This window comes from Vidua chalybeata, chromosome 2 (assembly GCF_026979565.1).
Source record: "Vidua chalybeata isolate OUT-0048 chromosome 2, bVidCha1 merged haplotype, whole genome shotgun sequence".
Lineage (NCBI taxonomy): Eukaryota > Metazoa > Chordata > Aves > Passeriformes > Viduidae > Vidua > Vidua chalybeata.
This window is the reverse complement of record NC_071531.1, coordinates 89,160,681-89,175,094: the sequence shown is the minus strand read 5'-3', so window position 1 is coordinate 89,175,094 and position 14,414 is coordinate 89,160,681. Positions and strand designations below refer to the sequence as shown.

The following is a 14,414-nucleotide window of genomic DNA, read 5'->3' as shown; positions in this document are numbered from 1 at the left end:
TGCTGCTTGTCTCCCCAAGCCACCATTATGCACGGTGGAGCGCTGCTCTCCTGGGGATGGCTGAACACACCTGCCTGCCCATAGGAAGTGGTGAATGAATTCCTTGGTTTTGCTTGTGTGCACAGCTTTTGCTTTACCTATCACACTGTCTTTATCTTAGACCATGAGTTTTCTCCCCTTTACTCTTCTGATTCTATCCCCCATGCCAGCAGGGCATGGAGTGAGTGGTTGTGTAGGGCTTAGTTGCCAGCTGGGGTTAAATCACAACAGTCAGACATGCAGAATAATATAGGATAAATCTCTTGCTGTATCTACAGGGAAGGAGAAGAGGACAAGACAGACAGGAAGAGCAAGAGCTGCTCAGAAAACTGGAAAAGCTTAAATATGAGAAGTAAAAGCAGGCTGAAGTTAAGCATGTGGCCCTGTGTGCATCCCTCCAAGATGAGGGAATATGAATGACCTTAGAAGATGACAGGTATCCACAGTTTCAGCTCTAATTTTGCTGTATATGATCTACTGTAATTCTTGCCATTCATGCAGCTGGGGATTGCTCTATTCCTTCTTATTTATGAAGCATTCCTATCACTGAATGTGGAAAGGAAGTGACATTATAGACCATTTATTTTACATCAATTTGTGTTTGCAGTCACATTGCCTATAAAATAAATAAAATGTTTGTATGCTGTATAATTTGCAGTTGTTTTGTCCCCCTCCAGGATGATCTACATACAAATCTACTGATTGAAGCCATTAAAACTGACAGTTTAAGTCAAATACAACGTGACAGGTAATGGTGGACTCTGTTTTTTCTTGACTGTGGTGCCTTGAATTTTAGCTCCAGGATTATCAGTCTTGTCACCTGTCCACAGCTCTTGTTAGTAAAGTGTTTCTTAGGAAAGAACTTGCTCAGAAGAACCAGTTGGATCACTCAGTTCAGTGTGCTACCCTAAAGTAGACTATCTACCCCAAATGTTACACAGGGTACACTACTTAAAACTTACAGCGTTTGAGATTTTTAAAAAATACAACTAGTGTGCAGTGCATGTTAGAAGAAAAAACGTCAAATCCTGTCAGATATTTGAGTTTGTTTTTGTTCAGATGAAACTTTTTTCTAACTACTCATATTCCAAACCAAGCCTTGTATGTAATGGAATGACAAAAGAGCTAACTAAAATATAAGGACAATTTATAGTATTTTAGGGAATGCTGTAGTACATGGGGAATGGCAAGAATACCAGAGCATAAACAGTAACTATACATAGCAGGTGCAGCTGCATGTATTTCTGTACTATAGTCAACCTAACAGAGAAAGATTCAGCTCATATTAATGAAAACACACCCAGGCTGGTTAGCAACAGGCTTTCTAGGCTCTATTGACTGTACTGACACGAGTTCCATTAACTGCAATGACAGCTGGGACACCCAGTGAAGAAAACTACGCTTAGGTGTTTTGATTTTGAAATGCACTGTATTCACTCTAACTCCCATAGCAGAAGTTTCACCTAGATAAAACTTGTCTCTTGCCATTGTTTTTATGAAGTTATTTTACTGATCAGTGTCAAAATAATTATTATTTGCATAAATCATACTTTCCCGAGCCAAAAAATATGCTGTGGCTAATAATGGTATATTTGCAAATACAGCATTGAAAAGTACTAATGTGAGAAGTTACTATACCTGGTTAAAATTCTGTTGCCTCAAGTAAGTAGTGGCTTTATTTATTTCCAGATCATTGGCTAATTCTACATAGTGGGAAGCTTTCACCGCATCAACACACCTGCAACAGAAAGCAAGCCATGAAGACAAACAAAATGCATCTATGCAAATGCCTCCAAGTTACATTTTTTTCAGCTAATTTGCTTTCCAAACTGAATTTTCTTAGCTCATCTTTCTTCACATTGGCAAAGAGCACTCTGATTAAAAATATTTGTAAGAATATTTCAGTCCTATAACCTACCCTAATTACAGTATCTCTGCTGACTCTTGTTTAAGTCAGTTGCCTAAATATCACTTTATTTTCTATCACTGAGCAATACTTGTTGTCAAAAACTGACTAAAATAATTTTTCAAGCCATTTTCTTTGGCTACATTCTATAATGTGGTTTTTCAAATTTCATATCCAGATGCATATATTACCTAACTTATAAAAAATATTAGTGAACAAAGCCAGAGACTACAAACTGTGTCCCTGAGCTACAACATAATACTAATTCAGTCATTAATAACAGGTCTCTTTCTAGTCACTTCCCAGTAATTTGTGGCTTAGGGTCTTCCGCAAAATGAGTGCAGAACAGAAGGCAGCAGACAGTTCGGACGTTCACTCACAGCCACAATCTTCCACAGTTTGGTGTGAACTACTTTCAGCTGCCTGATCATTTATGTAAGACCTTTATTTATTGCATGCATATCCTGTTCTCTCATACATTTGGAAAACAGGCACAGTAAATTAACATCTTGTGGGATGCTTCCTTAACACCTTCCACTATTTTTTTAACTGGTGGAAAGCCACCTTCTTTCCTTTTAAGAGTTGGCTATTTTGCCAATAGAAGTTTAATTCAACAAACTGCCTGCTGTTATAATTGGTTTGGCACATGGAGAGTCTTTAGACAAATGTCTTTTATGTTAGAAGAAAAGTTGTAATAAATATTGGTAATTTCTTCTTTTATTACAGATGTCTGCAACATCAAAAAAGCATTTTCAACTGCCAGTTTAAACATCTTTTAACCATAAAATGCAATGAGATCTAACTATCCAATTGTTCTTTATTAAGTATGACAGAATAGTCCCAATATTATGTCACATTTTAAGTAAGGAATTAGGAACTCTGAAGAATATTTGTCCCCATTTTATTTCTCTAAATAAAATGAATTTGATTGAAAGTACATTTAATACTCAGAGGACCCATAATAAAGTTAATAATCAGAAAAACTAAGCTCAAGCTGCTGGTTAAACTTCTTCACTGGGCTTGAATACCTCAGCTTAAATTAACAAAGAGCAAATCTGTCCTGATACTCAAAAAACAATCCCACAGATCTCAGCAAAAACTGTTCAATTAGCCAGAACATATTTGAGAGTGTGTTACACTATGACAAGTATTCTGTGGATAGCACTAAGAAAATTGAGTATCTGACAACCTTTTCTGGTTTTTCTGAACAAAAAACAAGACACAGGGCAAACAAATCTGACTTGCTCATGCTAACAAATTAGAAAACAACAACCTATTTTTTCACAAGACGTATTATTTAAGTCCTGATAATTCAGAATGGCAGAAGTAGGGAAATCTTAAGATTATAATTATTATTAAAACATCAAACACTGCCGGAGCCTTCCCCCAGATTGGGGTGACTCTGGGTGGTGGTAAAGTCTCTTCTCTAACCTGTGCCTTCAAAGAAAGAGTCAGTAGTCTTCAGTCGTCTGGTCTCAAGGCAGTTTATTGCATGTTATCTCAAGGCACACAGACTCCCTGACATTGTCCCTGACTCCTTCTCTCTCTGCGTCTCTCTCTGCGTTTCTCTTTGTCTTCTTCTCTGTCTCTGTTTCTGTCCCTGTCTCCGTCTCTCGAGGGGCTGGTGCCATCTTTTATATCATACATTACGTATTAGATGTTTATAGTTTTTCCCCAATGCCTATTACCTATGTTAAACAGTGACTTTCTACTCTAAACCAATCTGTGAGTGCCAACACCACTAAGAACATGGGGAATAGGAAGAAGAAAGGAGGACAGGGCACACCCAAATCCCTCCATCTTAGAACCTCTGACCCCCATGTACAAAACTCAGACCCCTCTGTACAAGGCTTAAAACTCCCCTGTACAGCACTCAAAAATCCTACCTTTCACTTTGTGACTACTTCTATTATAATATCTAAACTTTTGTGATTTCTTGTTCTTCCTGCAAGGTTGGTAAATTGTTCCATGGATCAGATTCAAAGCCACAGGGGTTCCTGGCTGCCTGCCAGGGTCTCAGAGGCTTCTGCCCTGGGCCCGGAACATCCAAGAGTGTCTGAGGGACACCTTGGGTTCCGACAAAACACCACCTTGTGGACTCTAGCAGACAATACATGTCTGTGTGAGAGATTGTTTCCTGTTAGAATAAACAGCTTTCCTAGTGAATTATAATTATAGAACCTGCAAAATTTGAGAATAATCCTAACAGGCCATAAACCCCAGGTCAAGGACAGTCCTCTTTTCCCATCAAACATTATTCATTGCCCAAACACTAACATATATGTCAGTAATATTGTGCCTGCAGTACACAGCATTCATTTGCATGCATACTATTCTGCAATGCTACTAAAATACAAAAAAATATCAAAGCCCTTATAATAAAAAACTAAAAATAAATTTTGAAAAACTTATGCTATTAATTTTTATACTGTCGTTATAGGAACTGTGTCTAACTGAATTTGTTTTAAAGAGAAGAATATTCTGCTCTAGAAAATACCTCAGAAAACAAAAGCTAAGCTATACATTGAAAATTAAAGTCCAAGTGATGAACTCTGTCAGCAGTCTATCACTGAGTACACTTGTGTAAGTGTTTTAGGAAATGGCAGATTAAATTTATAAACTTTAAGTTCATAAATGAAATTCAAACAAACCTTTCTTAAAATTTAGATTCCAGTATTTTATATAATAACTCTATGGAGTGATTAAAACTTCTTAAGCACCCCAAGTCTTCATTATGCCATCTTCAACCTTAAAGACTAGCAATCACTGCCTTCCATATAGCATTTGTCTGCTGAGACTCTTGAAAGCTTTTCAATTTTGAAATGGAATTTTCAAATTCACTTGAACTTTTTGTGTGAATTCAGAGCACTACAAAATGTATAATTAAGAGCTGACTTTCGATGATAAATTACTTTTTAAGACAGAACACACTCCAGTGCTTTGTTTTGTTAGGAGGCAAACTGAAAATAGCCTGGTTGCACAGAGAACCATGTTTCCCAGTCTGCTTCCATCTCTGAACTGGTTTCATAACCAACACAAGAATTGACACAGTTTAGACAAAAAGAAGCCCCACTTGACTTTTACCAGTCATAGCCTACTGCAAAAGATGTCTCGATTGCCGGTGCAATGAGTTTAGCAGCTGTCATGATGTATTCCTCTGCCAAGGACTTCCTAAAGGAAAAAAAAACCCACACAAACATGAAAGAAATTCTTCACTGTCAGGGTGGTGAGGCACTGGAACAGGCTGCCCAGAGAAGCTGTGGATGTCCCATTCCTAGAAGTGTTCAAGGCCAGGTTGGATGGGGCTCTGAGCAATCTGGTCTAGTGGGAGGTGTCCCTGCCCATGGCAGGGGGGCTGGAACCAGATCATCTCTGAAGTCCCTTCCAACCCAAACCATTCTATACTTGCATACAATTCTATGTCACCATTTCAAAAACCTGTATAGAAAAAAACCAAAACAAAACAAAACATGTTCTGGCTTCTTCCTGCACTCAGTACAAATCTCAGAAGTCAATGTAACCAGTTCCCTGTTACCATTATCCCCCTGTATCTTGATTAAGCTCTTAGTTTTTTCTGTTTTCCTTTCACTGCACACTAGTTGTATTTTTTAAAAATCTCAAACGCTGTAAGTTTTAAGCAGTGTACCCTGTGTAACATTTGGGACAGATAGTCTACTTTAGGGTAGCACACTGAACTGAGTGATTAACTGGTTCTTCTGAGCAAGTTCTTTCCTAAGAAACACTTTACTAACAAGAGCTGTGGACAGGTGACAAGACTGATAATCCTGGAGCTAAAATTCAAGGCACCACAGTCAAGAAAAAACAGAGTCCACCATTACCTGTCACGTTGTATTTGACTTAAACTGTCAGTTTTAATGGCTTCAATCAGTAGATTCGTATGTAGATCATCCTGGAGGGGGACAAAACAACTGCAAATTATACCAGCATACAAACATTTTATTTATTTTATAGGCAATGTGACTGCAAACACAAATTGATGTAAAATAAATGGTCTATAATGTCACTTCCTTTCCACATTTGAAAAAGTTAGCTTCAGTTCAAAGTAGTTTCCTAACCATGTACTCTGAAATTTGGCATTACAACTACTTCAATACTGTTTTTCTGCTCATGCATGTTGTCATAGCTCACATGAAGGTTGTTAACAGATGTAGTTCCTGTCACATGTATCAGATCAGGAAGGCTGGTCTGATCACAGGAAGATCACAGTGAGAATATTCTCATGCTTAAAAATAAGCATTTGCTGAACCGCTGTGGTATTCAGCAGATGAGGACTTGTGCTACCTCCTCATTAAAATAACTTGCATGATCATCTTATGGTTTCTATCACACATCTCTGTTAGCTCTAAAAGAATTTATGCAGGGTATGTTAGGTAGCCACCCCTTCCTTGTTTACTGGGGACAAATCATAGATTTATGAAAAATAAAGACCAGAAGGAAACGGTGATCTTTTCTCTGATCTCTTAATAAAAAACCAGAGAACTTGGAATGTCTGTTTAAAGCATAGCTTGCCTACCCTTAGAAATAACTTCTGCAGTCTCAAGGCTTTTTCCAATGAATGATCTTACATAGTCCTCAATTAATTCAAAGGCTTAATGATCCTTACTCTTATATAATTTCTAATATAAGAAATTATATAAAATGTATTAAAATATATACATATATATCAATAAATATATCTGTATGCTTCATATGTTAAATTTTACTTCCTTATGCTATGACAATAGGAAACAACAGCTACTCTTAAGCTGCAAACAGTTTGAAGATCAGTTATATATTTGATATTTAGGACTGAAAGATTTGCATCACTGAAAAAAAGACTGCTAGAAGATAAAAGCCTTGATCTTTCGATAGAGGACTTTTCTAAGAGTGACCCTAAACCTATTAACTATTTTTTCCTCTCTTTAGCATCATGGAAAGTCAAAGGAAGTCCAGTTTCCAACAAAGTCTAATAAACTAAACTAAGCATCTGTAAATGTCACTATAGTTTTCTTATGCAAAATAACACTACAATATTACAAGTTTTATTAGCACTCACTTGAGGAAACTTGCATTAACCCACTCATTGTTTAGTTCCCTTTATTTTACCTTATATTTTATTAAAATTTTATATAAATGAAGATGGTAAAACAGTAAGTGAGCTATGTAAGTACGCCCAAATGAGTTTCAACAAAATCATTACAAGGACAATCTTGTGTTGTGGGTTTTATGTACAACATCTCTTTTAAGGATAAAGAGATTGAGATGTTCTTCATTATTTTACATATCTAAGCAGTACTGCCACACTAAATGCATGCTGGTAAGAAAGTTATTTCAGGTATTCAAATACACATCAATTTCCATATTCAGTACAGTCCAAGCATTCAGTATCTCTCTCTCTTTCTCCTGATTTACTGTATAAAGACACAGTTTATTTTTTTCAAACTTACATTTAATGAAATGTATTTGTCTTCATAATCCACTTCCAAGGGAACTTCAATGAGGTTTTTGAAGGCTTTCTTCATCTGTTCACCATTTCCAATAGCAAAGTAACATAGGATCAGGTTGAAGCCTGCCTTCAGGTTTGGGGATATGCTCATTATTTCTTCAAATGAAGAAATGGCATCAACATACTGGCCAGTTTTAATAAAAGCAACTCCAATATTTTCCATTATTTTTATCCTAAGTAAGGAACCAGGTTTAGGTTATATTTTTAACTACAAAATCATACTGTATCCAAAATTTGTATTTCATAACCATGCCTTCTAGAAGAAACTCACCTCATCTGTTTGTGGGAACTAGTAATCTGGTCTAGAGCCATACGGTAGAATTTGATAGCTTTGGAATAGTTCCGTTGTTTTAAATATATATTTCCAATATTTACCTTCAGTATACCTATCAAAAGGAGTCAATGAGTTACAACATTTTAAAAGTGTTTCAGAGTGACAGAGTAGAACACTATCTTAATAAATTTGTCTTCATTATAGGATAGCAATGTCCCTTTAAAGCTGCATTGAACAGAAATGCCTTCTGTGAGTTTAACTCAAGAGAAAATGAGAGAGAAGACGAAACCTAGTGATGAAACCTAGAATAGAACTATCATGTAAGATGTATTCTGATTTTGAACTGAGGGATGAAGTGGAGATTATTTATAGTGCTCTCCAGAAAGAAGCTGCAAATAAGCATCTCTGAAAAAAAAACCCACTGTAGGAGTCTCAGAGATATGCAAAATACTAAAAGAAGCTTTCAGGAGGGGAAGTTCAAGTCAAAAGAGAAAAAATTAGTACTAGAGAAGACCACATAGCATATGTGGCATGAGAAAAATATGTATTTGTCTTTATGTTTAGCTTAGTTTATGGAAAGAAAAGACTTCATGAGTCAGTATAATTTAATGTGGTTTGGCTCTCTGAGTCAGAGATTACGAATATCTGTCACCCAACCTGACAGCCAGCCACGAGGGCTGTGTTCTCTAAGTATCAGCACCATGCAGATGCACTCCTCACTTTGAATGCCTAACTACCAGTTTTAGTCCACTTTGGGATACAACCTACCTCCATTGCTAAACATCTTATTCTTCACTATAACTTGGTAAGTAGTCAGCGCTTCAGCATACATTTCATTAGCAACATACTGACTGGCCAGATTGAGAAGAACCTATAAAAAATGGAATTACAGGAACAAGAAAATATATTGTCCTCTCAACAGTAATAAACTTAAATTCATAGTAGATAATTTCAAGATAATTTTACCTTGGAACTATTGTCTTTACCACTTGTAAGCTTTCCATCTTTAATGTTCCTTTGTTCTTGCACATTGATATAGAGGAAACAAGTTTAAAAGCTATTTATTCTAGGTAATTATTTTATTTTTGTACATAAATTACTAGCATTCAAAGTTATGCTACGTGGGCCTTAGACCTAAGTAAACACAGTGCTACAATGCAAAGTTATTAAAAAAATATTCATACAAGATAATTCTCAGGGACTGTGTGTAATTTATGAGTCCCAACATGTGGAAAATCATCCTAATGCCTGTGGTCACTCAGTTTAGAAGGGGAGAATTTTTCCAAACTGCTGTTTCACAACAGAAGTTCTGTTGGTGTCAGGTAAAATAGCTCTGCATTTTTTTCCACAGCTTTACTCTGCCCTTCATGGTAAAATAAATTTCCAGGTCTGCCTAATTCAATATATTAATTGTTAATAATTGTCTCTACAGCACTACTTGGAGTATGAATTTAAATATCTCTCAAGCATTTTATGCATGTGGTACACTTAAAAAAAAAAGTTTACTATTTGAAAACCAGAATGTAAATCTAAATACCTGCTTTAAGATTCAGAAATATTATTATACCCTATTTAATGTAACACATTCTCAGTCACTTTATGGTTCAATTTAAAGGCAGCATCTTATCTTTTCTGTTCTGTTTTCTCCTCTTGGCATATTACACTCTCTAGTCTATTTATTTCTGAAATACAGGGTCTGCATCTGCTGTATTTTGATATGCAGGTTTTACATGTGATTAAATATCTGGAATATATATTCATGGAAATTCTTCTCCACTTAACATAGATTACGTGGTTTCTTTGGCATTTGAGATTGCATGGGAATGGACTTGATAATATCAATGGATCCCCGCTGTACACTGCCAGAAGCATTACAACACAGACACACACGCTCTTCAGGAAACACTGACATTTCTGCTCAGGAGGTTTTTTAGCAACATTCTAGTCACTGAAGATTTCTAAGCACTTACTGTGTAAGTGAGGTCTAAGTTGATACTTTCTGGAGGAGTGATTTGTTCACGTTGCCTCAACAATTCTCTTTCCTGTCTTCCAGCTTCTTTTGCTTTCTCCAGAGCCTTAAACAAAATACTAGAATTAAAGTGCCTTGAATCTTACTGACTCAAGATGATGAAAATAATTCAAAACAAGTATGAAGGGAATACACTCATGTCTATTTTCTTTGGTTTACAGACTGCACCAAATGCCTGAAAAAAGCACTATAACTCACCAAGAGGTTTTAATCAGCACTAAGCAAACAGTAATTTAACTCTGCTTAGTTGTGTAATTATGTACCCGATTATAATTCTCTGCAGATTGGTGTCAGAATCCTTTGTACAAGTAACACTTTGGGTGTAGCAAGAGCCATTAGCAGTCCTGTGTGCCTCCACAAGCATACAATGATTAAGAAAGTAATGGTTACTACTCAAGGTGCCTATTTGGAAGCCAGTGGTGGAAGAAGTACTTCAAGATATAGTTTGATTCCTAGTCCTTATGATAGGAAGCAAATCCAACTTGGCTATTTCACAGATAATGGGTTCACAACTTTGATGACTTTTGCAGGAAAATGGATATTCTGCTGGACTTGTCAGAAACAAATATCCTATAGGACCCTTGAAGTCATCTGGTTTCACAAAGAAACAACCCTTTGACATCAAGAGCATTCTTGACCATACATGCAGGTAGATCAGGAAAAACTAAAAAAATAGATTGGTTAATTAGCCACTACTCAGTGGCACAACAATGCTCTAGTATCCTCTATAACAGAACAAATACATTCAAACAGTCTGTTGGAAACAGTTCCTTCTCCATGGTAACCTTTGTTCATACATAGGAACCATCAAATGCTAGCTAGCCTAGGCCAGAACTGTGCCAGTACAACGAATCCATCAGACCCATCTGAAGAGATCCATGGACACAAACAGAAGGGAATTTTTGTAACATTGAAATCTTAACAAATATATATGTGCCAGAAATACAGCCCCTACCTTTTTTTTCCAGCAAAGCAAGGTATCACTAGACTAGAAGAGTCATAATAAATTTAGAACTAAAATTATTTTAATGATTTTAAACATTTGACTGCAAGTCATTTTGAAACATCTATCTATACAAATTACAGCAGAAATGAAGTGAAATTCAGAAAACTACCAATTTCAAGTCTCCACAGCTATTGGCAACACAGCTTTCTTCAACCAGTTCATTCACTTTTTTTTCCAACTGCCTCATCTTCTCTTCTAAACTAAAATAAAAATAACAACAAAAGAATTAACACTAAAGTTAAAGTAATGTAACTGCAAACACTAAGCTTTTACACATTATATTCTCAATAAAACAACACAATGACATATCACATGTCACAACTAACTGGTTTTCTCATCAAAGAAAGTATTGTGTGAAGCTATGCCTAGAGAAGACAGTCCAAAGATCACATTCACACCTTAATTTGAGAACAGAGACCTAAGAAAACATAAATCCTCTCACAAGAACAGTATATACAGGCAGATTTCACAAATCAAATTTGTTCAGGAGAAGTAACTAGAAAACAACAGATGAGCTTTCATATCAAACACTAATGAAATGAAATATCACATTAAAAGCAATTAATTGAACCTTTATTTGCATACATAATTCTAAAGCACTGCTTGCAAATGCAGATTGTAACAAAAAGGTGTGGTTCTTCTAGACTTTTTCCACTGCTAAATAACCAAACATTTCAGAGGATTCCCTATTCCTGTATAGCTACATTTGGGGTACAGAACTTTGGTACTGGAAAGTTCAACGATTTTCTGAGCAAATTCCCCAACATTGGCACCAGCCTGCAAATTTCAGTTCAAGTGCCAATCTCAGAGTGAACAGGAAGAAAGAGCAGGCAACTGCCCCCAAGTTCTTCCCAAAGAGCTGCAAGAATCATGGTGTTCCTTGCCTGTCACACACACTTTTGTGGTCCTGCACAACTATGTGTAAGTATCACAGCATTTGTGTGGCAACAGCTACACCCAGGCTGCTGAGCAAGTCAGAACCAGAAATCACTGAAATCAGATGTTCCTGAAAGTCAACCAACTACATGTTGGCTGGCATACCAACAAACGTTTGTGGCATTATTCCACCAAGTTCAGAGTTTGGCCCTTCAAGGTTTTTTTAACTGCCTGGATGTTTTTAAACTCTACACACAGCTGGTTTTCTGTTGCTATTAATGCTTTGAAAGAATGTAATGCAGAACTGAACAAACCTGTCTGAAGTTTTCTTTTCCAGAGGTGAAGCAGGACCTCTTGCTTGGCCAAGTGGATCAAATGAAGAACCTGAAACATTAACAGAGTACTGAAAACTGTAAAATAACATCTCCCTGTGGCAGCTGGTGATTTCTACAAAACATACCTCTCACAGCTGCTTTAGTGTAACCTGCAGCTTGCACTGCTGTCATTGGTCGAGAAACCCCATCCTCAAATAAAGAAGATATATTAAAATAATCTCACTAAAATTATGTTGTAGACAATACAGACATAATTATATATTTTATATATAATTTTTATATATTCTATATATATTATTTTAATGACAAATTTCATGTTAGTAAGTGTTAGAAACTACTACATTGTTATTGCTTCCACATCTGTGTTCAAATAAAACACACATCAATACACTCATGCTTTCTGACAGTACTATATTCAAAAAAGGAAAAATTAAAAGTGTAGTAATTTGTATTGATTCAATGAACTTCTAAATACTTGTATCTAACACTTATCAGAAAAATTCATTGTTCCAAATGAATATAAAATGAAAATATTGGAACTTTTACCTGTATAGTTCCTGTCATAGGTCTTCCCATAGATGAAGTTAAAGTTGCCTTTGACTACAAAAATAAGTAATTGTTTGCAATTGTCATTCACAAAGCATAAGAAGCCTACGTACAGTCTTCTCAACACTACATTTTAAAAGTTGAGCTAACTCTCACATAAGTTCATAGCAAAGTTCCCATTTATGTTACTCATATGCAATATACTGCCAATTTCTGGCAGACTTAAAGATGTTGAATACTTCCGTTAGCACAAATTCACAACAAAAGTTTTTTATGCATTTGGATACTTCCATCAGCTCTTTTAAAAAGAAGTAAATAGAAAATTACCTGAGGCAGCGTACTTTCCATTATTAAATTATTGAATTTGCTAGCTTGAAATTGAACAAGTAATTTACACAAAATACTTCAGTAAAATTCTGTGTAGAGCTGATAAAATCTGTCACTGTATTAATATCTTAAGTTACATTTTCATGCAGATTTATTTTATCAATACATCCAAGCATACCAAAGAACACAACCAACTTTTTCTGATTCAACTGGAGATGTTTCAGAGCCTGTATTTGTCAAGACTTGATTTCACCTTAACTTCCAGAAAACTTTCCCAAGCCCAAATAACAACCTATTCAGTTCCCCCTGCAAGTGAACCCAATTAATACCTTGGACTCTAATGCCTTATGCAGTACAAAAGATTTGCAGCATGGTTCAGGAGAAAAGAAAAACAACCAGTAACCATGCCTTGACCAAGTGCAAAGTTGTGATTTAAAACCAATGAAAAGATGCAGTTCACTGGTGTGAAATTCTTAATTTAGAAGGGCTCGCTTTGTGCATGGAATTAAATGGTACATTTATATTTTGTAAATGACATTTTCATTAAGGATACAACAGAACAAAAACCTGCCCCAAATCCAGTAGCTAGAGGTCTTGGACTTGATGTACCAGGAATTTTGGCAGTCACCTGGGTGGAAAAAAAAAAAGAACCAAACAAAAAACCCCACCAATTAAAACCTGTATGTGTCAATTATTAGTATTTCTACATAGTAAGATCTACATTAATGCTAAGTGCTATAAAAGGTACTTACAGAGGGTCTTCTTCCATGACTTGTTCTTGCTGCCTGTTGAAAAGCTACATCATTTTCTAAATCCTAGAAAAGATAAAAACATTAACCCCTTTAAAACCACAACACCCAAACTCACAATTGCACAACCTTCAGACTACTGAAAGCAGATTGGTAAGAAAAATCAAAAGTTCTTCACAACATACTTGAAGATAACTGAACAACAGGGTTTACTGACAATAAATTACAATTATATTATTTGTCTATCTTTTTTGGTATTTTAGATTAGGAAATGTAAAAACTCATTATTTTCTAAAAACACAGAGGGAAGAGAGCTGAAGTCATAACATATAACATGAACTTCTTTTTCCATCCAAATGCTCATATCAAATACTTATACTCTTTCTGAATTTTGACATTAACAACTGCAATGTGAGGCATTAAAACATGTCATGTCTCTCAGGTCCTGCAGCAGCCCTTATGAACTGGGTACTGGGATTTCACACAAGATGCCAAGTCTTGCTAGTGGGTTTGGACCAAATGTCATCACTGTTGTCCCAACTCCACCACACCAGCAGTTATCCAAAAGTGGTCTGCAGGGCTACTTTAAGACATCCCAGATACTCTACCCAATTGCACAGAGACCTGCAGGATTCCATTCTACTGTGAGCTCCTCCAGCAGCAGCACAGTAGGAAATCAATGAACTACTGACCTCTCAGGAGCCTCTTTTGTCAGAAAATTTGCACACAGCCTGGGACACACCACATTGAATATGCCTACAAATAATTATGATTTTATACTTCAAAAATGCTAACCATTACAGCATATTAGATCTGTTGAG

General features: G+C 36.1%; 1 protein-coding gene across 6 annotated transcripts in view; it reads right to left on the bottom strand.

Moving 5' to 3' along the window:
• Window positions 1–14,414, bottom strand: part of IFT88 (intraflagellar transport 88) — a 44,358-nt gene that overhangs the window by 28,778 nt on the left and 1,166 nt on the right. For 4 of the 6 annotated variants that reach the window (XM_053935343.1, XM_053935347.1, XM_053935346.1 and 1 more), the window contains exons 3-15: window positions 13,597–13,659; window positions 13,416–13,472; window positions 12,518–12,571; window positions 12,097–12,160; window positions 11,951–12,020; window positions 10,870–10,960; window positions 9,696–9,800; window positions 8,494–8,596; window positions 7,723–7,837; window positions 7,393–7,624; window positions 5,785–5,855; window positions 5,030–5,116; window positions 1,678–1,777 (exon numbers count right to left, since the gene is read on the bottom strand). In XM_053935343.1, the coding sequence (XP_053791318.1) occupies window positions 1,678–1,777; window positions 5,030–5,116; window positions 5,785–5,855; window positions 7,393–7,624; window positions 7,723–7,837; window positions 8,494–8,596; window positions 9,696–9,800; window positions 10,870–10,960; window positions 11,951–12,020; window positions 12,097–12,160; window positions 12,518–12,571; window positions 13,416–13,472; window positions 13,597–13,659 (1,212 nt within the window). The remainder of the gene's footprint in view (window positions 1–1,677; window positions 1,778–5,029; window positions 5,117–5,784; window positions 5,856–7,392; window positions 7,625–7,722; window positions 7,838–8,493; window positions 8,597–9,695; window positions 9,801–10,869; window positions 10,961–11,950; window positions 12,021–12,096; window positions 12,161–12,517; window positions 12,572–13,415; window positions 13,473–13,596; window positions 13,660–14,414) is intronic. The other 2 variants (XM_053935344.1, XM_053935349.1) reach the window with 2 other exon arrangements.